This window comes from Lepus europaeus, chromosome 17 (genome assembly GCF_033115175.1).
Source record: "Lepus europaeus isolate LE1 chromosome 17, mLepTim1.pri, whole genome shotgun sequence".
NCBI classification, from domain to species: domain Eukaryota; kingdom Metazoa; phylum Chordata; class Mammalia; order Lagomorpha; family Leporidae; genus Lepus; species Lepus europaeus.
In genome coordinates this window covers 36,599,977-36,627,752 of record NC_084843.1, presented here as the reverse complement: position 1 = coordinate 36,627,752, position 27,776 = coordinate 36,599,977, and the positions used below count along the sequence as shown (strand labels likewise).

Below are 27,776 nucleotides of genomic sequence, written 5' to 3'. Positions count from 1 at the left end.
GTAACTATGCCTTTCAAATAAATAAATCTTTAAAAAGAAAAAAAAAAAGGAAAAAACATGTCTATTCAGGTCCTTTTTTGATTGTCTTTTTGTTACTGAGCCATAGTGATTCTTTATATACAAGTATTTGTTACAGATATATGATCTCCAAAACCTTTCTCCCATGCTGTGAGGTGTCTTTTCACCTTCTTGTTAATATCCTTTCTAAAACCAAACTTAATTTTGATGAAATCTAATTTATCTACTCTTCCTTTTGTTACTTGTGCTTTTGTTGTCATATCTAAGAAAAGTCTAATTCAGGTCCAGCAGATTTATGCCTATGTTTTCTTCTTAGAGTTTTATAGTTGTAGCCCTTATATTTTAGCTTTATGTTGGTTTAGAATTAATTTTTTTTTTTTGTAGTATGAGGTGAGGAAGGGCTCAACACCATTCTTTTTTTTTTTTTTTTTTTTTTTTTTGACAGGCAGAATGGACAGTGAGAGAGAGAGAGACAGAGATAAAAGTCTTCCTTTTCGGTTGGTTCACCCCCCAATGGCCGCTGCGGCCGGTGCACTGTGGCCGGCGCACCGTGCTGATCCGAAGGCAGGAGCCAGGTGCTTCTCCTGGTCTCCCATGGGGTACAGGGCCCAAAGACTTGGGCCATCCTCCACTGCACTTCCGGGCCACAGCAGAGAGCTGGCCTGGAAGAGGAGCAACCGGGACAGAATCTGGTGCCCCAACCAGGACTAGAACCCGGTGTGCCGGCGCTGCTAGGTGGAGGATTAGCCTATTGAGCCACTGCGCCAGCCTCAACACCATTCTTTTGTATGTGGATATACAGCTGTGTAAGCATTATTTGTTAGGAATTCTCTTCTCTCTCCCTCCCCCTATTAGATTGTTTTGACCATAAATGTGAGGGCTTATTTCTGGACTTTAATCTAGTTCCACTGATCTAGATGTCTACCTTATGCCACCATCGCACTGTCTTGTTTACTGCAGCTTTGCAGTAAGTTTTAAAAATCAGGAAGTGAGCCCTCAAACTTTGCTTCCCCCCCCCCCCCAAGATTCTTTCAGCTATTCTGCGTCATCTCAGATTTCACACAAATATAAGGATCAGCTTGCTGCTTTCTAAAAAGAAGTCAACTGGGATTTTGATAGAGATTGCATAGAATTTGTAGATCAGTTTGAGGAGCATTGTCATGTAAAATATTGAGTTTTCTGATGACCATGAGATTCCTCTCAATTACTTAGATTCTTAATTTGTTAAAACAATGTGCTTTAAAAAAAAAAAAAGATTCATTTATTTTAAAGGCAGAATAACAGAGAGAGGAAGAGAGATACATGGAGACCAAGAAAATATCTCCTATCTGCTGGTTCACTCCCCAAATGGCTACAGCAGCCAAGTGTGGGTCAGGCTAAAGCCAGGCGCCAGGAACCCCATGTTGGTCTCCCATGTGTGTGGCAGGGGCATAAGCACTTGGGCCATCTTCTGGTGCCTTCCCAGGGACATTGGCTGGAAGCTGGCTGGATTAGAAGTAGAATATCCAGGACTTGAATCATCACTCCAATTTGGAATGTAGATGGCATAAGCAGGTTACTATACCACAATGCCAGCCCTTAAACAATTTTTTTAGTTTTCAGATATGTCATGTGCCTCTTTTGTTGTTTGGTTTATTTATTTATTTATTTTTAACTGGCAGAGTGGACAGTGAGAGAGAGAGACAGAGAGAAAGGTCTTCCTTTTGCCATTGGTTCACCCTCCAATGGCCGCCGCGCCCGGTGCACCGTGCTGATCCGAAGCCAGGAGCCAGGTGCTTCTCCTGGTCTCCCATGCGGGTGCAGGGCCCAAGGACTTGGGCCATCCTCCACCGCACTCCTGGACCATAGCAGAGAGCTGGCCTGGAAGAGGGACAACCGGGACAGAATCCGGCACCCAGGACTAGAACCCGGTGTGCTGGCGCTGCTAGGCGGAGGATTAGCCTGTTGAGCCGCGGCGCCAGCTGTTTGGTTTATTTCTAAATATTTTCCACTTTTTGATAATTTTATAAATGAATTTTTTTTACTTTCACTTCTGGGTTGTTCATTTCTAATATACAGAAATACAATGATTTTTGCATATTGATCTTGCATCCTGCAACCTTGCAGAACTTGTTTACTAGTTCTAATAGTTGCTTTGTTTTTTGATTCCTGGAACTTTTTCTAAATACAAAATCCTTAATACACAAATAAACATAACCTTACTTCTTCCCTTCCTATATGAGTGCCTTTTATTTTAGTGTCTAATTGCCCAGAACTTCTAGTACAATGTTGAATGGAGTGGCTGGTGCTGTGGCGCAGCGGGTTAAAGCCTTGGCCTGAAGCGCTGGCATTCCATATGGGCACTGGTTCAAGTCCCAGCTGCTCTCTTCCAATCCAGCTCTCTGCTATGGCCTGGGAAAGCAGTGGAAAATGGCCTAAGTCCCTGGACCCCTGCACCCTCATGGAAGACCCAGAAGAAGCTCCTGGCTTCTGATCAGCGAAGCTCCGGCCATTGCGGCCATCTGGGGAATGAACCAGCGGATGGAAGACCTCTCTTTCCATATCTATCTCTCTCTCTAACTCTTTCAAATAAATAAAATAAATCTTTAAAAAATAAAATAAAAATTTTTAAAAACGTTGAATAGAGGTTGCAAGAGAATACATCCTTGTCTTGTTCATGATGCTAGAGATCAGATATTCAGTCTTTCACCAATAAGCATGATACTGGCCATGGATTATTTTTTTTGTGAATGTACCTTGTCAGTTGAGGAAGTTTCCTTCTACCCCTAGCTGAGTAGTCTTTTTCTTCTTTCCCTTTGAGCAAGCTATGACTGGAAATAACAGATCAGTGTACTCCTAGGCTTTTGTTTCACTGAGCATAAAATATTTAATATTTGTTTTTTGAAACATTCCTGAAATGTTTTTTTTTTTCCTTTCTTATTTTTCACCCTATGATCTTCCTATTTGTTTGAGTTCTGGATAAGTCATAATGGCTGCAGTCTGTGTTTTTCTAAAATTCTATTTTCCTCCTTTGATAATCTACTTTCATTTTTCCTTCAGAGTACTACAGTGCATGTCTATTTATAGCATTTCACACTTCAGATTCACAGCCATCTTTATTCATTGCAATAGAAGATCTATCTGTCATTGTGAACAGGGGCCAGTGTTACTTTCTATAAAGGCTTGAGATCAACAAGGGTGTAGGGTGATAGTAAACTTCAGAAGTCAAGTTCCAAGACCAACGGCTATTAATCAATTTAGGGTCAAGAACTTTCCAGTAAGGAAACAAAAATTTTAAAAATAAACAAAATGCACAAAACCAAAAGCAAGATTCCTAAGGGAGTCCAAGAATTTCAGGTTAAAAAAAAAATCCCTGGGGTGATGTGACACAGCAGGTAAGGGTGCCACCTGCAATGCTGGCACCCCATATAGGCACCAGTTTGTGCTCCAGATGCTCCACTTCTGATCCAGCTCCCTGCTAATAGCCTGGAAAAGCAGCAGAGGATGACCCAAGCATATGGGAGCCACCCGCATGGGACACCCAGATAATGAAGCTCCTAGCTCCTGACTTTGGTCTGGCCCAGCTCTGGAGATAGCAGCCATCTGGGAAGTGAATCAGTGGATGGAAGATGTCTCTTTCTGTCACTCTTTCAAATAATAATACTCTTTTAAAAAAATCTCTGAACTATTAATGTATACGCTAATGATAATTAGCATCTTTTCATGTGCTTGCTATTTGTATCTTTGAAGAAATACCTATTCAAGTCTTCAGTCCATTTTAAAATAAGTATTTGTCTTTTTTATTATTGAATTATAATAAATAGTGATTCTAAATGCAAGTCTCTTTTCAAATATAGGATTTCCAAAATTTTTCTCCCATTCTGTGGGCTGTCATTTCACTGTGATAGCATCCTTTGCAACAAAAATGTTTTAAATTTTGTCAGTGTTTCAGACAGAAATAGTGTATCAAGACAAAGCAACCAAGTCAGCTTGTAGCTTCATCACATAAATGCTTTTCACTAAGACAACTATCATACTACGGATGCAACAGTAGTATATCTACTTCCACTTCATCATTCAGAATATTAAAATATGTGAATTCAAGAGTCAAGATTTAATAAAATGAATATATTTTACTGCTTAACCATGGGCATTAAGTGAAACTGGTTTTTGGCTTTTTTATTTGCTTGTTATTGCATACATGAGGTTGCAAAGAATACATGACCGTTAATACCATTAGGTACCAAAGCTTGAATGGTGCTAAGGGGCAAGGGATTTTATCTATCAATGCTTGTGCCATCAGTATAAATGCTAATGTACTGAAAAACACAAATAATGTTTTACTATTATGAAAATAGGTTTACCTCACACAGGCCCTGGAAAAAGTTCTCAGGGAGCACTAGAATCTAGGAGATCACAGACGCTATAAGTGGCCAGAGAAACCTCTGTCTAAAATTAAGAAAACAAAGTCAGCTTAACGTTATCCTGTAGATGCTAAGTCAGTAAAATATATTCTGGGGACCAAGTCTCCCTATAAATGTCCTTTAAAGGGTGCCAGAAGCATTACCTACTTGAGAACTACTTATCCTATCTAAGGATCTTCAAGAACTAATAGCTGTGTTAAAGCAAATGTCTGAAATGCTTACCAAGGGCAAGTTACTGAGTCTAAGGCAGGCCAAACTGTCTATTTCTAATCCACCCTGTGTGCCACAAGATTAACACCCTGATCATTCTCACCTTTACTGAAGAACTTTCACTAGAGATTATTACAAGCTAACACCAATTGAGTTCTTAACCATGTGCTCAGTCTTGTACTGAACAATTTAAATGACTTTTCTCATTTAATTCTCCCAGGCACCTAGTAAAGCAGGTCCTGGTGATGAGGAAACCAACTTAAAGAGATTCGCTAACTGCCCAATGTTGCAGAGCTCCTGAGTGGCTATCCTATGACTCCAATCTACACTTGAGCTAAAGCTCTCAACCGCTGCACTATCTTTGCAAAGATTCTCTAGCATTAGTCCAATAATCACTTAAGGAATTTTTTTTTTTAAAGATAGTTAATGAGGCAACGATACAGGTCTCATGCATCAGAATTTCCTGGGTAATTCTTTCTCACAGTAGACTCAGGAACAACTATAGGTTAACTTCCCATTTCCTACAGAATGGGGTCTGTGTCTTAATGCCTAAACCTCTCTACTCACGCAGTTTCTTTCTTTCCTGGTTTAAGAACAAAATTCCATCTAATGGCCTCTAAAGCTCTTTTCTTCATGGCCTGCCACTCACTGATCTTTTTGGCTTTATCTTGCCCCAAGACCTCCTCTCTCAGTTTTTCCTACTCATCACAGGGCTTTCCCTCTCAGGGTGTTCACATGTTGTTCTGCCTCGGAAGCTCTTCCCTCCTTCCTTTCCAGATTTAATGCACATGCTCTTCTTTAGGCCTCAGCATCTAGACACTTCTTCAGAGAAACTCTCCCTGACCTCCCTCAGTCAAGGCCTTGTTACAATGTCTCTTAAAACAAACTACCACATTTGCCAATCTATTTATATGATCATCTCTCCTGCTTATAAACTCCACCTCTAAGTAAAGACTACTTGTTTTTTCTCATCACTGTATTCTCAGTGCCTTTGTGCCAGTCACATACATTCAATAAATATTTCATTCACCAGTAAGTTCAAGGCCTTTTAACTATTTCTTACTTAACCAGTTAACTATTTATTTCTGCCTGCACAACAGAGAATTCAGTTACAGCTACAGAAGCTAAACTTCTCTGTTGACATCTTTTCATTCATATCCAGACCCAAGACCCTTCTCTCCCTCTTCACTTATGTAATTCCTTCTCCTGCTACAAGGCAAAGCCTAAATTTCCTGTTTTACAAAATTCTCTTTGACATACCAGCCCACACAATCTCCCTGGGACTTCTATAACTTTGTATTTCTATGCCATTCATTTGGCACTTCCTCATATGCTGCCGTATTATCATTACATAATATTTCACATCATAGTACTTTGACAATTTCCCATATACTTTTAGGTAGTTTGTATGTTCACAAAGAAGGGTAGTTATATTTAAATTTGCAATTAGAGTCCCCACATATATAAGAAGTCTCTGAAATTATCTGTTGAAGGAATTATCAAAGAACATTCCATAGCTTGCAATGAGGACCCAGCCTACAGTTTCTTACCAAATTTGGAACTTGACAGTTCTCCTTGGAAGATACTTGAATATATCACTTGACTACGAAATCCTCTAGGGCACCTTTTGGTAAACAGCTAAAACAAGTGCAACAGGTTAACACCCTGGCCTGAAGCGCCAGCATCCCATATGGGCGCCGGTTCGAGGCCTGACTGCTCCACTTCCCATACAGCTCTCTGCTATGGCCTGGGAAAGCAGTACAGGATGGCCCAAGTCTTTGGGCACCTGAACCCTCGTGGGAGACCTGGAAGAAGCCTGGCTCCTGGCTCGCAGCTCCAGCAGTTGCGGCCAATTGGGGAGTGAACCATCGGATGGAAGACCTTTCTCTCTCTTCTCTCTCTGTGTAACTCTGACTTTCAAATAAATAAATAAATCTTAAAAAAAAAAAAACACACACACACAAGTGCAATGTACGAACATCAAAGTAACACTGTTTTAAAGCTTCTGGGGGCCAGTGCTGGGGCGCAGTAAGTTAATCCTCCACCAGTAGCGCTGGCATCCCATACAGGCCCCGGTTCTAGGCTGCTCCTCTTCCAGTCCAGCTCTCTGACGTGGCCAAGGAAGGCAGTGGAGGATGGCCCAAGTCCTTGAGCCCTGCACCCGCATGGGAGACCAGGAGAAGCACCTGGCTCTTGGCTTTGGATCAGCACAGTGTGCCAGCCATAGCAGCCATTTGGTGGGTGAACCAATGGAAGGAAGACCTTTCTCTCTGTCTCTCTCTCTCTCTCTCACTGTCTAACTCTGCCTGTCAAAAAGAAAAGAAAAGAAAAGAAAAGGCCATACAAAATATTCCATAACTCTTTAGGATAACTCCACAATGTCAATCTTTGTTCTTGTCCTCTGAAACCCGGAGACTACTTACATAATTTCAGTGGATTATTTTGTATTTCAAAATATATCTCTTATTTATTTATTTATTTGACAGGCTGAGTTAGACACAGAGAGAGAGACAGAGAGAAAAGTCTTCCTTTTTTCCATTGGTTCACCCCCCAAATGATCGCTACGGACGGCACACTGCACCAATCCGAAGCCAGGAGCCAGGTGCTTCCTCCTGGTCTCCCCTGCGGGTGCAGGGGTCCAAGCACTTGGGCCATCCTCCACTGCCTTCCCGGGCCACAGCAGAGAGCTGGACTGGAAGAGGAGCAACCAGGACAGAATCCAGGACCCTAACCGGGACTAGAACCCAGGGTGCTGGCGCTGCAGGCGGAGGATTAGCCTAGTGAGCCGCGGCGGCGCCGGCCTCAAAATATATCTCTAAGGCAAAGTTGGGGAAGAGGACTCTAGCTATATTGATCATTCCAAGGACTGAATATCAGTTTCTATAAACATTCAACCCTATCTAAAATGCAGAAGTGCATTACAACTTTTTTGTTTTTTGGTCAGACTAAGTTTTCAATATTTACTTAAGAGTTTTTCCCTTCATTGTCAGAGAGTAAACATTCAAACTATTTTTAGTCTTACTGGAAAGTGCAAGAATCCATAAAAAACAAAGTTGACATATTACATTGAAATTCATAGGCCGGCGCCGTGGCTCACTAGGCTAATCCTCCGCCTTGTGGCACCGGCACACGGGGTTCTAGTCCCGGTCGGGGCACCGATCCTGTCCCGGTTGCCCCTCTTCCAGGCCAGCTCTCTGCTGTGGCCAGGGATTGCAGTGGAGGATGGCCCAAGTGCTTGGGCCCTGCACCCCATGGGAGACCAGGAGAAGCACCTGGCTCCTGCCATCGGATCAGCGAGGTGCGGCGGCTGCAGGGCGCCTACTGCGGCGGCCATTGGAGGGTGAACCAATGGCAAAAGGAAGACCCTTCTCTCTCTCTCTCACTGTCCACTCTGCCTGTCAAAAAAAAAAAAAAAAAAAAAAAAAAGAAATTCACATGTCACTATTTTAAATGCAAAGATTGATTTACATTGTGAAGTTTATCAGACATGATTTTTTTCTCACAGTAATAAAAAAAAAAAAGTTTGACAGAGTTATCAGCTGGAGCTAGTGCTGTGGTGTTACGGGTAAAGCCGCCGACTACAGGGTCAGCATCCCATTTGGATGCAGGTTCAAGTCCCTGCTTCTCCACTTCCAATGCACTCCCTGCTAATGTGCCAGGAAAGCAATGGAAGATGGCCCAAGTCCTTGGGATCCTGTACCCACACGGGGGACTGGAAAGAAGCTCCTGGATCCTGGCTTCAGATTGGCCCAGCTCCAGCCACTGCGGCCACCTGGGGAGTGAACCAGAGGATGGAAGACATTCTCTCCCTCTCTCTTTCTCTCTGCCTCATTATAACTCTGTCTTTCAAATAAATAAATAAAGCTTTTAAAAAAAGTTATCAGTTATGTATTTCTCTCTTATGTCCTCATGAACATTTTAAGTGGAGTTTAAAGAGCTTTATTGAGATGTACTTTGGATATGTTAAAAACCGACTTATTTTAAGTATACAACTGAGATTTTTAAGTATATTTACAGAGCTGTACCACTGTCATCATAATCTAATTTTGCTTTAGCTTCTTAATTTTGACAAAATTCACAAAATTACATAAAATCAACACGAATTCTAGAATACTATCATCACTCTAGAAAGGAACCTCATACTCATTAGCAGTCATTTCCATTTTTCCCCAACTCCTTTCAGCCCTATGCAGTCACTAATCTACTTTCTGTCTCTAGTGATTTGTCTTTAAAAAAATTGTTTTCAATTACTTATTTTTATTTGAAAGGCAGACAGAGATCTTCCATCTGTTAGTTCACTTCCCAAATGCCCCCAATAGTTGAGCCAGTGCCAGCTTGAGCCCAGAAGCTTGGAACTCAATCCAGATCTCCCACATAGGGGGCAGGGACCCAAGCACTTGAGCCATCACCTGCTGCCTCCCAGGGTGCACATTAGCATGATGCTGAAATCAGAAGCTGAGCCAGGACTCAAACCAGACATTCTGATATCACAGTCTTCAGCACAGTGCCAAATGCCAGCTCCAGATTTGCCTACTCTTAAACATTGCACATAAAAGGAATCTTACAATATATGGAGTTGGTGTGACGCGCGCTTTTCACTTAGTATCACGTTTTCAAGATTATCCTATGTTACAGCATGTATCAAAAGTTCACCCCTTGTTATCAAGTAGCAAATTTCCACTGAATGGCTATGCTGCATGTGTCTTATTCATTGATCACTTGGTGGATATTTGGGTTTTTCCCACTTTTTGGTTCTTAGGAATAATGCTGCTGTAAACATTCACAAACAAGTCTCTGTGTAGAAATGTTTCCATTTTTCATGGGAGACGTTCAGAAGTGGACTACTGGGTTAGGCAGCAGCTTATTCTCTCCCAAGATAAGCAACTTTTTTTTTTTTTTTTTTAAGTTTGAAAGGGCTTGACACAGCCAGGAAACTGACTTTTCATAGTGCAAACATCATTTTTTGGTGTAATAAGATTCTGCTATCACGGAATTGTATGGTACTTTCCAATTCAGGGTCCACAAGGAATCTAAAATGAGGCGAGAACTCCTGTAAATGAAAATCAGAAAGCGAAAAGGAGTCTGCACTAGTCTATTTAACCAATCTACTAGGTTAAACTTCCATTTTTAAGCAAGAAGTATATATATATATATATATATATCCTATTCCTTGTGGCTGCTAATTGTTTAAGACACAAATATACATTAAAGGTTTACATAGTACAAGAAGCAAAAAAAATTTTTTTTTTAAATATTAGACATCCCGATTAAGCTCATTAAAGGGAAATACTCATTTTCCTTCCCTACGATGGGCCTGTTGCTCATATCATGAAGAAAGGGTGAAGTACTCATTATTTAATTTCCCAAAGCCTTTTATGAAAGCACATTTCAGGAACTGGAGGCCAAATAAACTGGTCACGTGTTGCTGTTGTTTTTCTGGTCACGGTACAGACTAGATCAAATATATTCAGAGAACAAACTGTGAACAGATCGTTAATTTTACTGCTTGTAAAATTCTACATTCTGAATTTACATATTAGCATTTAAAGAAAAAGCAAACACCTCGCAGCAGCAGAAATTCGGCATAATCAAGGAAACACTACCACATGTCCTACCAGTCACAACACTGAAGCGCCACAGGTCGCCCAAATACGCGTCCGTTTCAGTCAACAGCTCTCACCTCCCGCCAAAGCTAACCCTGGAGAGTCAAAGAACAACCCAACCAAAGATTTACGATTGCTCTCTGCTGATCCCCACGCCCCTGCAATCCACCTGCGTGGTGGTGTCAAGGACACCAGAAATGGTTAACAGTGACCAGCAGCAGAGAGAAAACAAACATCCCTGACAACCCACAGCTGAGTAAGCAAGAGCTGTTTATTCACGAACGTGTTCCTTCTGGAGACCGTCAGCGAACCCTACGAGAGCCCAGACATATTTTAAAGGTTCCTAGAGAGGGCGAGAAATACCTCTCCGCCCCACCCCCAGCACACACCCACAGGCTCAGGTGGAAGCCGCCGGGGCACAAGGCAGCCCCTGCCCGGCCGCCCCCTCGGGAATAACCGTGCGCACTACAGCATCTGACCCCCCCCCCCCCGCGGGGTTGTGTAACTCCCCCAAAATGGGCTGTGACGCGGGAGAAGCTGGCCCCAGCGCTGGGGGCTTCCGAAGGAGCTCCTCTCGTCCCCACCGCCGCCCAGGCCGGCCTGGGCTGCCGCGGCCGAGAGCTGGGGACCCTAACGAGGAACTGGCCCTCCAACCCCGTCCCCTCACCTGGCTCGGGTCCCACCTGAGGGCAAGAGCTGAGGGAAAGAGAGACAGGCAGGGAGGGCTGACCTTGTTGCTACTGACAGTGGAGCGGCACATCCTGCTGCTTCCTGGAAAGCGACCCGAAGGACATTTTTTTCCCCCTGGAGGAAGGAAACGGGAGGGCGCCGGCCGGGCGGCGGCGGGCGCGGCGGTGGTCGGGGCGGGCTGTGCAGCCTCTAACGGGGATGATCCGAGGACTACATCTCCCAGGCTGCTCTGGGCCGCCCTGCGTCGTGACCCCGGCGCGCACGGAGGCGGTGACTCTTACCTCACAGAGGTAGCTCCTCCGCCGGCAGCAACTCGGCGCCCGCGGTCCATGGACCGGAACCCTGGGCCGACGGGCAGGAACCCGGGCCGCGATCGCCGCCTCCCAGCCGCAGGCTCCTCCTCCTCGCTCCCTACAGCCTCCTCCGGACGCCCGCTGGCCGCGCACTGCCGCCGCCGGGCTCTCGGAGCCGCCCCGGGAGGCTGGGTGGCGGGTTCGCGGCTGCCGCCGGACTGAGGCCTACTCCGCCGCCTCTCAGTGCTATTGTCCCTGGGCCTGGCCCTGACGGGTCCGCCGGGGAGGGCCGAGTGCGCCGGCTCCGCGGAAGATGCCGGACCAAGCCCTACAGCAGATGCTGGACAGGTACGGACAGCTTTGGGGGAGGGCGGGAGCCGCCGACCTTCGCCCTGGCCCTGCCCTAGCCTGGCCTCGAGACTTTTCGTGAGTGGAGTCCCGCGTGCCGGGAGGAGTTCTGCGGCCGGGGGCCATAAGGAGAGCAGAAAGTTTGGCGTCTGTGGAGGGTGGGGGGGCGGCCGGGGTCGTAGACTTGAGAGTGAAACTTAGGACGCGGCGTCTGGTTGTGTTGGAACACGGATCTGAAGTGCTGGAGTTAACCCATAGCATTAGTTTCTTTTTCTGTTTATGACCCTCCCCTCCCCCCTCCCCCTCCCTCCCACCCTTGAACTATGTTCTACAGTGTTTGTCAGCAATGTCGCCGACAAGATGAACCATGTTGTCTTTCGGGGGAATCACCCCCTGGAACGATTTCGAAGCCTTTCCCCGCCAAAGCCGAGGATAAGCATTCTTTGGGAAAGCCTGATAGGTTGGTTTCATTCCTCCCCATCCCCACCCCCAAGCTGTAAGGTCAGAGTATCCGCAAGGGAGCTTTAACGGTCAGACCAGGGTAGAGGTTATGGAAAACGGCCACTTGAGTCGGACACGGAACACTTAGCACGCTTTGTGATCGTTGAGTTCGCTGAGAAAGTTTGAGCGTCTACTGGGGCCATTTGCCCACTCCTGGAGGCCTCCAGTCAGAAAAGCTTTGTGTGAGGTCGGTTGCACCGCCCTCTGCTGTCCAAATTCTGGGGCTTGGGTTCCACCATGAGTTTTTGGAGTCTCCCAAGTCCCCTTTTCCCTCCTGGCCAAGTCTTCGTTCTTTGTCAGAGCTACTTATACAAACTAATTCATGGTGTTTGTGGTCGCTCACAACTCTAAATTAACAGCGCTTGCCTCCCTATTAAGCAGGTGGCGCTACTCTTGGTACTGAGGAAAGATCCAACTGTAAGGTGTTGAACGGCTGCCCCTCATTGAGATTACATCCAGTTAAACGCCATGCCCAGAACACAGATCACCCGAGGACACCTCCTCCCAGAGTGACAGACATTTTCTTTAAATCTTGGGATTTTTGAGACATCCAGATTCTATCGTGTCACACAGGTTTCTTCTACTGGGATGATTGGTGATGACTCTAGCCTTGGGGCAGGTCAATGTTGTAACAGTGATATTGACCACCTCTTTTTTTTTTTTTTTTTTTTTTTTGTGGTATACCAACTCCTGGAGGGCACAAACATACTCAACTGTTTATATTGAATCATTGTTTGCCTGTTATTCAGCAGGTAATCAGGAACTGTTGTATTTAACTAATGTATGAACTTGTCGTTTCTCCAGTTGGTGGGGAAAAGGAGTGAGGGCAGGAGGAATTGGTGTCTTATAATATACCAGGTTTTCTGTTCAGTATAATTTAGGATCCAAGCAAATTGTGGCATACTGACACATGCCCAGAGAAGACCCACACCTCCTGCCCCTGTCAATTTCAATTAGATTGCAATTGGAATCCTGATCCCCAGACACAAGGTATTTTGTGATTTTCTCTTTTTTTTTCCCCTCTGAGAGCCTCCTGCTTTGACTTTTACATAGTGAGTTTTTAAAACGATCTTACATCCAAAAGTTGACCTGGCTTTTCACATGTCCTTTGGACACTCCCATAAAAGTAAAAAGAAGCCAAGGAGTGCTGGAGAGGCGTTTAAACTTTCTCAACAGAGAAATTAGAAATTGTGACTGCCATTTACTAAGGCACTGGCTTACTCTCATCTTAATACCTTTTTAATGTACCTCAAGGTAGATTCTTTATTTATTTATTTATTTATTTTTGACAGGCAGAGTGGACAGTGAGAGAGAGAGACAGAGAGAAAGGTCTTCCTTTTGTCGTTGGTTCACCCTCCAATGGCCACTGTGACCGGCGCATCGCGCTGATCCGAAACCAGGAGCCAGGTGCTTCTCCTGGCCTCCCATGCGGGTGCAGGGCTCAAGCACTTGGGCCATCCTCCACTGCCTTCCCGGGCCACAGCAGAGAGCTGGACTGGAAGAGGGGCAACCGGGACAGAATCCGGCACCCCAACCGAGACTAGAACCCCGGGTGCCGGCGCTGCAAGGCAGAGGATTAGCCTATTGAGCCGCAGCACCGGCCCTCAAGGTAGATTCTTAATGTGACTTGCAAAGACTTCTCTTGTCTAGGTGAATAGTTTGCAACCCAGCTCCATGTTAGAATTACTGAAGAAAGCCGGCACACTGGGTTCTAGTCCCGGTCGGGGCGCTGGATTCTGTCCCGGTTGCCCCTCTTCCAGGCCAGCTCTCTGCTGTGGCCCGGGAAGGCAGTGGGGGATGGCCCAAGTCCTTGGGCCCTGCACCCGCATGGGAGACCAGGAGAAGCACCTGGCTCCTGGCTTCGGATCAGCACGATGCGCAGGCCGCAGCGGCCATTGGAGGGTGAACCAACGGCAAATGGAAGACCTTTCTCTGTCTTTCTCTCTCACTGCCCACTCTGCCTGTCAAAAAAAAAGAAAAAAAAAAAAAGAATTACTGGAGAAGCATTTTAAAATATAGATAGATGCTTGGACCCTACCCAAGACATATGAGATCACAAATTTCTGTAGAGACTGGCTGTCTATATTTTTTTTTAAAGATTAATTTATTTATTTGAAAAGCAGAGTTATATTTTATATTTTCAAAAGCCTGAATGTTTTTGCTGTCACTGAGGACAACTACTCTAAACCTAAGAGGTAGTATGGTTTAATAAAAATAGCTTGGTCTTTAGAATGGGAAATTTTTTTTTTAAGATTCATTTATTTATTTGAGAGGCAGAGGCAGAGAGAGAGGTCTTCCATCCACAGGTTCACTCCAGTGGGAGATCCTGTTTTTTTTGTTTTGTTTTGTTTTTGACAGGCAGAGTGGACAGTGAGAGAGACAGAGAGAAAGGTCTTCCTTTGCCGTTGGTTCACCCCACAATGGCCGCTGCAGCCGGCGCACCACGCTGATACAAAGCCAGGAGCCAGGGGCTTATCCTGGTCTCCCATGCGAATGCAGGGCCCAAGGATTTGGGCCATCCTCCACTGCCTTCCTGGGCCACAGAGAGAGCTGGACTGGAAGAGGAGCAACCAGGACAGAATCTGGTGCCCCAACAGGGACTAGAACCCGGTGTGCCGGCGCCGCAGGTGGAAGATTAGTCTATTGAGCCGCAGCACCAGCCTCCAGTGGGAAATCTTGAACATCTAATCTTGCTATTCATTAGTTGTGTGACTTTGGACTTAGCTTCTGGGGTCATTTATATCTTCATTTGTAAAATGGAAATATCTGACCCCACAGGGTTCTGTAAGATGAGAATGTGCATCTTTGTAAAACACAATTCATATATGATAGGCAGACAACAGGTACTTAAGACTGGTGTAACCAGGATGGCAATTTTCCCCCATCTCCTTCATATTTATAGCCATCTTCATTTGGGACCTACATGGAAATTGAATCCAAAAATAATGTGGTTCATTTGAAGAATACTGACAGGCCCAACAGACTAAAATATGTCAGCCTACTAGGACTAGAATTCTTTTCAAGAATTTAGCTTCTCCTCAGCTTGATCTTCTACTGCTTTCCCAGGCCATAGTAGAGAGCTGGATTGGAAGTGGAGCAGCCGGGTCTCGAACCAGCGCCCATATGGGATGCCGGCACTTCAGGCCAGGGCGTTTGCCCACTGTGCCACAGTGCCAGCCCCCCTCAGCTTGATCTTTAGAACAGAATTTAGCTCAGATGTGTAGTTTTCTTCAATGCTGGTTTTATTTTTGTGAAGATTAAAGAAATATGCATAGTATTGTGTTACGTTGCTTCTAGGATAAAAGTTATGTATTTTATAGTGAGTTAATTATTAAACATTTGTGTCTACTGGATTTATTTACACTGAGTCCCACATATGCCCAATACCATTCTAGACCATTGGTAGATAGTATTGAGTATAAGGAAAATGTCCTGGAGTTTAAATTTTAGTGATGTTTGTGTTCTATAAACTGTCAAAATGAAGACTATTGTAGGTGTAACATTAATAGCACGTTCAATTTATACCACTTAATCTACTTTCAGGGTTTTTAAGCTGGTGGCAACTTACTAACAACTGAAGTCAAATTACTTTATTCTTTGCAAATAACTAATTTTTTAAAAGATGTATTTATTTATTTGAAAGTCAGAGTTACACTGAGAGAGAAGGAGAGGGAGAGAGAGAGAGAAAGAAAGGTCTTCCATCCGCTGTTCACTCCCCAGTTGGTCACAACGGCTGGAGCTGTGCCAATCTGGAGCCAGGAGCTCCTTCCAGGTCTCCCACATGGGTGCAGGGGCCCAAGGACTTGGGCCATCTTCTACTGCTTTCCCAGGCCATAGCAGAGAGCTGGATCAGAAGAGGAACAGCCAGGATTAAAGCCAGTGCCCACATGGGATGCTGGTGCTTCAAGCCAGGGCATTAACCCGCTGCGCCAGAGGGCCGGCCCCACAAATAACTAACTTTAGTTTAGCTCTTTGTTGATCTTGATAAACTTTGGTTACTGTCATGTTTGTAGGTCAGAGGAGTACACCAGTGTAATGGGTATATGTATTTTTTGTTTTTCATTTTTTTAAACAATAAATAACTTAAGTAAATTTATTATTTAAATCTTTTTAAAGTTACTGCAGGTAAACAATTGAGAGTTGTATCGAGAGAGTGGCTTTTTTTAGTATCATGAATGATTTTTGGGACCCAGACATCATTGCCTTAAAATTATACCCACTTATAAATCCAGACTCTTTATATCAGGTCCTTTTAATGTTAGTCAACTTCTCTTTCTTTGATTGCTATACTTTGTTAACAAGGAATCTATTATATTATGTATTGTTTTTTCTGTTACCATCTACTTTGTCATTTTTCTCTTAAATCTCTCAAAGCTGGAATTCAATGCATAGATTAAAATACAAAGAACTTGTTAACACACTGTAGGAATGGACACCACATTTGGAGGCTCAGATTGCTGAGCAATACCTCTGGAAACGTGACTGTTGCTCCTCCCATCTCACAATAGATTCTTGGGAATTTGTTGAGGTTGTTTTGTATCGCTTAATCGCTTATCTGCACCTAATAAATAGGTAAAGAATGTAACCAAAGTGTCTCTGAAACAATTAGATGGGAAAACAAGGAGACCTGTGCACTTCCCTCCATACCCTCCCCACTCCTGCAGCAGCAAGTGAATTAGAGTCCCTATCTGTGAGGGTGTTAGCTACAGATGTTTATATCTCTTTGGAGACTAGGGAAAGTATATTCTGATAATAGCATAGTATAGTTCTGACTTATTTAACCATCCCTTAGTTTCCATTAAAGCAATTTCACACTCTTTGTCGGTTTCAGATTCTCTGTGACATCTTTTTCTTAATCTTATTACTATAAATTTTGACAATTTTAGATCAATACTTGGAATTAAAAACCATTAACTGTTAACTTTGCTTCCATCTGTGTGTGTAAAAATTAGTAACATAACAGATAAAATTCTGTTGGACCACTATCCTTAGTCCCATATCTTCTCTTTATCCTCCACTCCACTATGATAAAAAGGGTTTATATTCTTCCAGCCTTCTTTGTTAATGCTTTTATATATAAAAGTATTTAACATACCACTCTTTTTTTTTTCCTTAATCCATCCCCTTGTCTGTGACATTTAGTTTCTTGTTTTCTCTTCATATAATTTAACTTTTATTTCTTTTCTTGTCTTTAGCTCTACTAAAAATATCCTTAAAGATGGGTGATAGGGGCCAGCACTGTGGCATAGCAGGCTAAGCCTCCTCCTGTGTTAGCAGGATCCCATATGGGTGCCGGTTCGTGTCCTGGTTGCTCCTCTTTCAATTCAGCTCTCTGCTATGACCTGGGAAAGCAGTGGAAAGTGGCCCAAGTTCTTGTGTCCCTGCACCCATGTGGAAGACCCAGAAGAAGCTCCTGGCTTCAGATCAAGCTCAGCTCTGGCCATTGAAGCCATTTGGGGAATGAACCAGCCAGTGAAGACCTTTCTGTTTCTCCCTCTCTCTGTCTGTAACTCTCTCAAATAGAATCTTTAAAAAAAAAAAAAAAAAAAAAAAAGGTGATACAATTCTTTAATCAGTAAATATGACATCCTTGATGTACCTTTTGATAGAGATTAAACTGTTTACTATTTTTTTTTACTTTTTGCTTTTTTTCTCCTGTGTCATGTTCTTTTTTATCTTCAATCCCTAAATATGACTCAGAAGCAGACTCATGTACTCTCTCGCTTTCACCTTTTGAGCAACTCTCAGTTCTGTGTCTTTATTCCTGACCACTTGACCTCATGCCCCACCTCCTCATTTCTAGCTGGCCAGTTGACATTTCCATTTGTGTACCCTGTATTACCCATTTATCTAAAATTAAACTGAAATTTCCCTGACTTTTTACTTGTCTTGACTTCGCAATTGTTGGTCTTTGATATGACCACTCTTTTATTCCACCAGCAAAAAAAGCTGTCTGTTTTTTCTTCCTTTTCCGCATTCTTTTTTTCCAAGTACACTTGCTCATTTAATATTGTGTATTCTTCTTTTTCTAGCTCCAGTTTTCCTTTGGGTCCAGTTTGACCTACAGAGTGGAGAATTGCCCAAAGCACAGATATAATCATACCATTTCCATACTTGAGAACCTGACAGTTTCTATATCACTGATAAGGATAAATTTAAACTTTTAAGAGTCTGCTGTACCTAGAATCTAGCTACAACCTGCCTTAATCAGTCTCTTACATTCTACTTAATTGTCCTATGAATACATCCTGCTCTTTCATTGCATTATTATTTATTATTTTCTTTCCTTTTTTTTTTTTTTTTTTTTTTTTTTTTTTTTTTTGTTTTTAAGAGGCAGAGTTACAGACAGGGAGAGAAAAAGAGGTAGGTCTCCCACCCACTGGTTCACTTCTCAAATGGCCATTATGGCCAGAGCTGGATTGATCCAAAATCACAAGTCATGAGCTTCTTATGGGTCTCCCATGTGGGTGCCATCCTCCACTGCTTTCACAGGTGCAGGGTGCTGGATTGGCAGTGGAGCAGCCAGGACTCAAACTGACACCCATATAGGATGCTGGCATGGCAGGTGGAGGCTTAACCTACTGTGCCACAGTGCTAACCTCCCATTGCCTTACTTTTGCTTTAGATACTTTCCTTCCTCTTAGTCTTTATACCTAGCCAACTCTTTTTCATCTTTAGAATTCTGCTCAAATAACCACATGGAAGTCTTGCACAGTTCCCTTACACAGAGTAAGTAACTCCTTCCTGTGCTTCCATAGAACCTTTATGTATTTATTATGGTTACATCATTATATTGTTATTTTTTTAATGCATCTGTCCCATTTCTTGGAACGTTACACACACCTACCTCAGCCACCAACACACATTCTTAGCTGGACAATCAGTGAAAATGGAAACTGCTTCCATTTCCCTATTCTGTTTTCCCACAAGGGCCCTATGTTTAGGAGACATTCTGTTGAATCACAGTGTCTGTCTCTTCACTTTTTTTTTGTGACAGGCTGAGTGGACAGTGAGAGCGACAGAAAGGTCTTCCTTTTTCCTTTGGTTCACCCCGCAATGTGCTTCTCCTGGTCTCCCATGTGGGTGCAGGGCCCAAGCACTTGGGCCATCCTCCACTGCCCTCCCGAGCCACAGCAGAGAGCTGGACAGGAAGAGGAGCGACTGGGACAGAATCCAGCGCCCTGACCGGGACTAGAACCTGGTGTGCCGGCGCTGCAGGCGGGGGATTAGCCTATTGAGCCGTGGAGCTGGCCCTGTCTCTTCACTCTTTATGACTTGGTGTTTAGTATAATCTTATGGGAGCACCTTTTTAAAAAATCATCTCATTTGCTCATTACTTATATTTTCTTACTGCTTAATCAAATTCTTTAGCCTGGTGTTTAGAACCATCTGTAATCTCATCATTCACACACATTTTTGTTCTCCCTGTTAGAAGAATTAAGTATGTGGCATGCATCAACTACCATTTTAGGGCCTTTTTTCTCTTTATGAATCTTTTGCCCAGGGCAAACTGGCTTGTTCACTTTGCTCTGACCACAAGTTCTTTTTGTCTTCTTGTCTTTTAAGTTCTATCCATTCTTCAAGACCTTGTTGACAACACTTTACTGAAAATTTCAGCCAGAACTACTTTTCCCTTCTTTCCCAGATGACACATGTAGCAATTGATCTGCACTGTCTCCTAACTGTATGTCCTAGTTCATGTAGAAGATAATACTTAAATAGCACACTGGAGTCAACCGGAAGAGATTTGGATCTCTGAAGGAAGCTACTGAAAAATACCCTAGCAAAAATGAAACAATTTATTGTATTGACTGATTTTCTAAGAAATAGAAAATATTTTCAGTACACCGTACACATGGCAGGATGGTGCAGTGAAAACAGCTGATTTTAGTGCCGGCCTTGTGGCACAGCTGGTTCAGCTGCCATCTGTAATGGCTGACTTCCTATATGAGCACCAGTTCCCTGCTAAGGCACCTGGAAAAGCAGCAGAAGATGGTCCAAGTCCTTGGGCCCCTCCTGCTCATGTGGGAGACCCTGATGAAAGTCCTGGCTTCAGCATGGCCCAGCCCCCAGCCATTGCGGCCAGTTGGGTTGTAAACCAGCAGAAGGGAGATCTCTTTCTCTCTTTCTCGCTCTCTTTCTGTAACTCTGCCTTTCAAGTAAATAAATAAATCTTTTTTAAAAATCATTAATTTGAAAGGTAGAGTTATAGAAAGAAAGAGAGGCCGGCGCCGTGGCTTAACAGGCTAATCCTCTGCCTTGCAGCACCGGCACACCGGGTTCTAGTCCCGGTTGGGGCGCCGGGTTCTATCCCGGTTGCCCCTCTTCCAGGCCAGCTCTCTGCTATGGCCCGGGAAGGCAGTGGAGGATGGCCCAAGTGCTTGGGCCCTGCACCCGCATGGGAGACCAGGCAGAAGCACCTGGCTCCTGGCTTCGGATCAGCGAGATGCGCCGGCCACAGCGGCCATTGGAGGGTGAACCAACGGCAAAAAGGAAGACCTTTCTCTCTGTCTCTTTCTCACTATCCACTCTGCCTGTCAAAAAAAAAATAAAAGAAAAAAAGAAAAAAAAAAAGAAAAAGGGAGAAACAGAGAGAGGTCTTCCATCCTCTGGTTCACTCAGCAAATGTCTGCAGTGGCCAGAGCTGGGCTGATTTGAAGCCTGGAGCAAGGAGCTTCTTCCAGGTCTCCTACATGGGTGCAGGAGCCCAAGGACTTGGGCCATCTTCTATAGCTTTCCCAGGTGTATTATTAGCAGGGAGCTGGATTGAAAGTGAAACAACCAGGACTCAAGCTGGCATGCTGGCTACTACAGACAGCTGCTTAACCCACTGTGCCACAGCACTGGCCCCAGATAAATAAATCTTGGGGAAAAAAAAAAAAAGCACCAACAGTTTAGAGTTGAGGCCTGTGTTACATTCATGCCTTTCTGCTTACCTTGGGCATATCACTTAACCTTTCTAGGCTTTTGCTTCCTTGTTTAAGATGGAAATGATTATGCTTTCAGTGTTTATGAAGATCAGAGACTAAAGGGCACAGCGTGCATATGCACATACTCAGTAAGTTATTGCTTTCATGGTAAGGTATTGCCCTTCAGCTTTGCCCTTTGGTAATGTGTCTTGATTGTGGTCACTTCTATTTTATAGACTTAGATACTTTAACTTCCATTCCACTTTGGTGAACAGACATATAAAGGAATTTTTAGTCCTTTTGATGGTTTGTTTTCTGCTCCAGAATACATAATCCTGACAGTTTTAATCCCGAGGCAAAACAAGCAGTGTGCAGTTTTTTCTATTGTTGAATGGGGCTTGCCTTATGTTACCCAGAGTATGGTACTTTAAGCAAGTTCTGAATTAAAGAGTTCTTTTTTCTTTAAAACAGTCATGTGAATACATTGTTAGGGTACTATATATAATACAATATTAGCAATTTAAAGCTTGTTCCATTGCTTTTGCCTATGTTCTAGAATTCTATTCTGATACACTCCAATTTTTTTTTTTTTTTTTTGACAGGCAGAGTGGACAGTGAGAGAGAGACAGAGAGAAAGGTCTTCCTTTTTGCCATTGGTTCACCCTCCAATGGCCACCGCAGTAGGCGCGCTGCGGCCGGCACACTGCACTGTTCGGATGGCAGGAACCAGGTGCTTATCCTGGTCTCCCCTGCGGTGCAGGGCCCAAGAACTTGGGCCGTCCTCCACTGCACTCCCTGGCCACAGCAGAGAGCTGGCCTGGAAGAGGGGCAACCGGGACAGGATCGGTGCCCCGACTGGGACTAGAACCCGGTGTGCCGGCGCCGCAAGGCGGAGGATTAGCCTGTTAAGCCACGGCGCCGGCCAGGAATAAGTATTTTTCTTTTGAGGTGCCTACCTTAGTTCTCTTTCATCTTCATGTAATAATAGTGATTTGATCCTGGAATCCGATCATGACACTTCTCAGCTTTCTCCTTACTTTGTAAACTACTGTGTTCTAACCTTGTGGGTGGGATGGTACAAAGAGTAAATACTGAGTGTATATGTCAGCAAGCAAAAAGCATTTAGAAAAGCTAGTAGAGGGGTGGACACTATGGCACAGTGGGTTACAGCCATGGGCTGCAGCTTCAGCTTCCCATCTGGGCACTGGTTCAAGTCCTGGCTGCTCCACTTCCAATTCAGCTCCCTGCTAATATAGCCTGGGAAAGCAGCGGAGAATGGCCCAAGTGCTTGGGTCCCTACACCCACATGGGAGACCTGGAAGAAGCTCAGGGTTTCTGGCTTCACCCTGGCCCAGCCCCAGCCATTGTAGCCATCTGGGGAGTGAACCATCAGATGGAAGATCTCTCTGTCTCTGCCTCCCAAATAAAAAAGATTAAATAATCTTTAAAGATTATATAGTTATATAAGATATAATCTTTAAAGATTATTTAAATCTTTAATTATGTAGTTATATAATCTTATTTATTTGAGAGGCAGAGTTACAGAGAAAGGGAGAGAAAGATCTTCCATCCACTGGTTCACTACCCAAATGGATGTAACATTCAGAGCTAAGCTGATCTGAATACTGGAGCAGAAGCTTCTTCTGGGTCACCCCTTTGGTTGCAGGGGCCCAAGCACTTGAGCCACCCTCCACAGCCTTCCCAGACCATTAGTAGAGAGCTGCACTGGAAGAGGAGCAGCTGGGACACAAGCAGGCACCCATATGGGATGCTGTTGCCATAGGTGGAGGCTTAACCTACTATGCCATAGTGCCAGTCCCTAAAATAAATCTTTCAAAGAAGAAAAATTAAATAAAAAGAAAAGCTAGTGGAAGGAAAAGAAGGATGGAAGAAAAATGAATTGAAAGTATTTGAGTGACTTTTTTTTTTTTTTAAGATTTATTTATTTATTTATTTATTTGAAAGAGTTACACAGAGAGAAGAGAGAGAATCTTCCAGGTGAAGTCAGGAGCCAGAGTTGCTTCTGGGTCTCCTATGTGGGTTCAGGAACCCAAGCACATGGGCTATCTTCTGCTGCTTTCCCAGGCACATTAGCAGGGAGTTGGACTGGAAATGGAGCAGCCGGGTCTTAAAGTGGCACCCATATGGGATGCCGGTGTTGCAGGCAGCACTTTACCTGCTATGCCACAATATAGGCCCTGAATGACCAGCTTAAGCAGATGTAGTCTCTTGAAAAACTGGGAGATGACGATGAATCCAGGACTTTTTCACTGAGAACCAAGAGTGCCAAGCAGAATTGCTTTCTGTGCTGATTTTAAGAAACATGCATCGATAAATTTTAGGCATAAAGTTGACAGCATCATTATTGATGTTATTGCTAGCGTTCATTTGGAGGTTATATATGGGCCAGGTAGTTCTTTTATTATGTTTTTTAAAGGTTTATTTTCTTATTTAGAGGCAGAGTTACAGAGGGAGAGGCAAAAAAGAGCTTCTATCCACTAATTCACTACCCAAATGGCCACAGTGGCTGAAGCCAGAGCTGTGATCTCCCAAGTGGGTAGCAGGGGTCCAAGCATTTGGACCATCCTTCACTACCCTCTCAGGCACACCAGCAGGGAGCTGGATCAGAAGTGGAGCAGCCCGGAACTCAAACCTGTGCCCACTTGGGATGCCAGCCCACTGCAGGCTGCAGCGTAATACACTAAGGCACATTGCTGGTCCCTGGGCCAGGCAGTTCTTAAGCTGTTTCTCAATCACACGTTTAATCCTTTCCAATAGTGGACCTTAAAATAAAACTTGAAAACTTTGGCAGACTGATTAAGCCTATCAATTCTTTCCCAGAATGTTTTTGAAAAGTAAAACAAAATACGGCCGGCGCCGCGGCTCACTAGGCTAATCCTCCACCTTGCGGCGCCGGCACACCGGGTTCTAGTCCCGGTTGGGGCACCGATCCTGTCCCGGTTGCCCCCCTTCCAGGCCAGCTCTCTGCTGTGGCCCGGAAGTACAGTGGAGGATGGCCCAAGTCCTTGGGCCCTGCACCCCATGGGAGACCAGGAAAAGCACCTGGCTCCTGCCATCGGATCAGCGCAGTGCGCCATCCGCAGCGCGCCTACCGCGGCAGCCATTGGAGGGTGAACCAACGGCAAAAGGAAGACCTTTCTCTCTGTGTCTCTCTCTCACTGTCCACTCTGCCTGTCAAAAAAAAAAAAAAAAGTAAAACAAAATACATAGTGGCGGGCCTTGGTGACACCGCAGGATAAGCCACACTGGGATGCCCAGTACATATTGGAATGCCTGGGTCAAGTTGCAGCTCCTCTACAGTTCCAGTCCAGCTTCCTGTTGACACCTCCTGGGAGGCAGCAGATGACAGTCCAGTGCTTGACTTCCTGCCACCCTCATGGGAGACCTGGATTGAGTTATGGGCTCCTGACTTCAACCCGGCCCCATCCTGACTGTTGCAGGCAACTGAGGCGAGACTCAGTAAATGGAAAATTGTCTGCCCCTCAGTCTTTCCCCGTTTCTGCATTCTGCCTTTCAAATAAATAAATAATCTCTTTGAAAAAATAAGAAATGAAATAAATAGGCCGCAGCGCGCCTACCACAGCAGCCATTGGAGGGTGAGCCAACGGCAAAAGGAAGACCTTTCTCTCTGTCTCTCTCTCACTGTCCACTCTGCCTGTCAAAAAAAAAAAAAAAAGAGAGAGAGAGAGAGAGAGAAAGAAATGAAATAAATAATTGAAATCGAGCTATTGGGCCGGTGCAGTGCGTGGCTCACTTGGTTAGTCTCCACCTGCGGCGCCAGCATCCCATATAGGCACTGGGTTCTAGTCCCGGTTGCTCCTCTTCCAGTCCAGCTCTCTGCTGTGGCCCAGGAGGGCAGTGGAGGATGGCCCAAGTGCTTGGGCCCTTGCACCCGCATGGGAGACCAGGAAGAAGCACCTGGCTCCTGGCTTCGGCTCAGTGCTGCACCGGCTGTAGCCGCCATTTGGGGAGTGAACCAACAGAAGGAAGACCTTTCTCTCTGCTTCTCTCTCTCACTGTCTATAACTCTTCCTGTCAAATTGAAAAAAGAAAAAAAGAAGGAAGGAAGGGAGAGAGGGAGGGAGAAATAGAGCTATCAAAATATTAAAGATTTGATATGAGTTTTAACACATTAAAAGATTTATCAGTTGGTCTGAGAGCCAATTTCAAATTAACACAGGCTACATGTTATTTTGAGATTCACACAGCTGTAAACAAATCTGAAATTTTCTGATTGCTATGTGTACAAATTTCTAATTGCATTACTGCTAATATTACTATGGTTTGCTTGCATTCATCATTTAAGGAAAAGCTAAATTTTATTTAGAGCTTAGCAAAAATATATATAATTTTTCCTCCACTAAAATTACCAAGCCTCTCTTAAATTTTTCATACATTCCAGATTAAGAAACCCTTCCTTAAAATAACTCAGTGAGAGAGATTCTATCCGTAAACCTGTAATGAGGGGTGAGCAGGCATTTGAAACCAGGCCTAAAGCCAAGGTTCTTTAACCAGCAAGAATGTCTTGAACTAACTTAATCTGTTCCACAAATTAACTTAGCAATTAGAAAAATTTTCTTGAAGATTTAGTTATTTGAAAGGTAGAGTTACAGAGACAGAAGGAGAGGGCTTCTATGCGCTGGTTCACTGCCCCTTTGGCCACAACAGCTGGGGTTGAGCTAGACATAAGCCAAGAGCCTGGAACTCCATCCAGGTCTCCCATGCAGATACCTGTGGCCAAAAAAACTAGGTATGGGCTGGGCTAGGATTTAAACCCTACCTCAATAATTTTTCTTCTTTTTCTTCCTAATTTATTTTATATACACATGTATATATATGTATGTATGTATGTATATGCATTTGTACCATTTAAAATAATAAAACGTAGTTATAGTCATTTTTTACAGTCTATCTCAAATTAGAGGGTCCTAAAAATTGAGGTGAAATATACACAAAATTACCATTATTACTATTATTGAGGGTATAGTTTAATGGCCTTCACATTGTTCAACGATTAACACCATCTGTCTCCAGAACTTTTCATTTTGAGGAACTGAAACTGTATCCATTAAACACTAACTTTCTTTCTGCCCCCTCCTACCCCCAGCCACCAACCCCTGGCAACCACCATTCTACTTTCTGTCTCAATAAATAGGACTACTCTGGATGCTTCATCTAAGTGGAATCGTAGTTCTCATCCCTTTTGTGACTGAATAATTTCACTCAGCATAATGTCTTCAGGCTTTACCCATGCTGTAAGCATGTGTCAGAATCTCCTTCCTTTTGAAGATTTCAATGGATAAAAATTCCACAGTTTAAAGATATTAACTGGCTTTATTTTCAATTGTAAAATCATGCAGCCTTTCATAAAATAGAATAAAGGTTCCCCAATCTAGCTTTTTCTCCTTATGAAAAAACATCTTAAGAATATTATTTATTGTTTATATTTAAAAACCAAATAATTTGGGGGCTGGCACTGTGGTACAGCGGGTTAATGCCCTGGCCTGAAGTGCCGGCATCCCATATGGGTGCTGGTTTGAGACCCAACTGCTCCACTTCAGATCCAGCTCTCTGCTATGGCCTGGGATAGCAGTGAAAGATGGCCCAAGTCCTTGGGCCCCTGCACCCACGTGGGAGACCCGGAAGAAGCTCCTGGCTCCTGGCTCCTGACTTTGGATTGGCACATTTCTGGCCATTGCAGCCATCTAGGGAGTGAACCATCGGATGGAAGACCTCTCTCTCTGTCTCTACCTCTCTGTGTAACTCTATCTTTCAAATAAATAAAGTAAACCTTTAAAAAAAATTAAGAATATTTATGGTGGGTATAAAATGAAATTTCACTGTGTATTATTTATTAAGGAGAGTTCATAGGGAAGAACTAAGGAAAAAAGATAATATTTAGAGTAAAGATTCTCAAAATTTAGGTTTGTCACCTTGCTAGAAACACTGTCAAGCCCCTCCAGTGTTTCTGATTTTATAGGTCCAGAGTGGGCCCTGAAAATGTTGATTTCTAGTAAATGCTCAGCTGAGCACATTAAACACCAAGTTCTGAAAGACAGTATCAAAGAGAATGGGAAAGATAAACACTGAGAAACTTTCTTTTTTTATTTATTTATTTTTTATTTTTATTTATTTGACAGGTAGAGTTATAGACAGTGAGAGAGAGAGAGAGAAAGGTCTTCCTTCCGTTGGTTCACTCCCCAAATGGCCACAATGGTCAGCGCTGCACTGATCTGAAGCCAGGAGCCAGGTGCTTCTTCCTGGTCTCCTATGCGGGTGCAGGGGCCCAAGCACTTGGGCCATCCTCCACTGCCCTCCTGGGCCACAGCAGAGAGCTGGACTGGAAGAGGAGCAACCGGGACTAGAACCCGGCGCCCATATGGGATGTCGGCGCCACAGGCGGAGGATTAGCCAAGTGAGCCACGGCGCCGGCCCACTGAGAAACTCTTTAAGAGTTTAGTCAAAAAATATACCTTCTTTTTTCCTTCGGTATGGAGTTTGAGAGTTTTACATATATTTATTTGAAAGGAAAAGTTAGAGAAGGAAAGACAGATTTCCAGTCTATTGGTTCATTCTCCTAATGGCCTAAAGGGCTATGGTTTAGCCAGGCAAAGCCAGGAGTTTCATCCCAGTCTCCTATCTGTGTGCAGGGGCCCAGGTACTTGGGCTGGCTCCGCTGCTTTCCCAGGCACATTAGCAGGAAGCTGGATTGGAAGTGAAGCAGATAGCACTGAATAGGAGCTAGCACCCATATGGTATGCTGGTGTCATTCACAGGCAG

General features: G+C 44.0%; 2 protein-coding genes across 3 annotated transcripts in view; one reads left to right on the top strand and one right to left on the bottom strand.

Moving 5' to 3' along the window:
- Positions 1–11,074, bottom strand: part of CPEB3 (cytoplasmic polyadenylation element binding protein 3) — a 225,152-nt gene extending 214,078 nt beyond the window's left edge. Inside the window, exon 1 of the mRNA XM_062214070.1 lies at positions 10,965–11,074. The gene's annotated coding sequence lies outside the window, so the exon portion shown is untranslated. The remainder of the gene's footprint in view (positions 1–10,964) is intronic.
- Positions 11,075–11,219: 145 nt separating this feature from the next.
- Positions 11,220–27,776, top strand: part of MARCHF5 (membrane associated ring-CH-type finger 5) — a 57,153-nt gene continuing 40,596 nt past the window's right edge. The window contains exons 1-2 of one of the 2 annotated variants that reach the window (XM_062213936.1): positions 11,220–11,565; positions 11,900–12,025. In XM_062213936.1, the coding sequence (XP_062069920.1) occupies positions 11,531–11,565; positions 11,900–12,025 (161 nt within the window). In that variant the 5' untranslated portion in view covers positions 11,220–11,530. The remainder of the gene's footprint in view (positions 11,566–11,899; positions 12,026–27,776) is intronic. The other variant, XM_062213937.1, reaches the window with a different exon arrangement.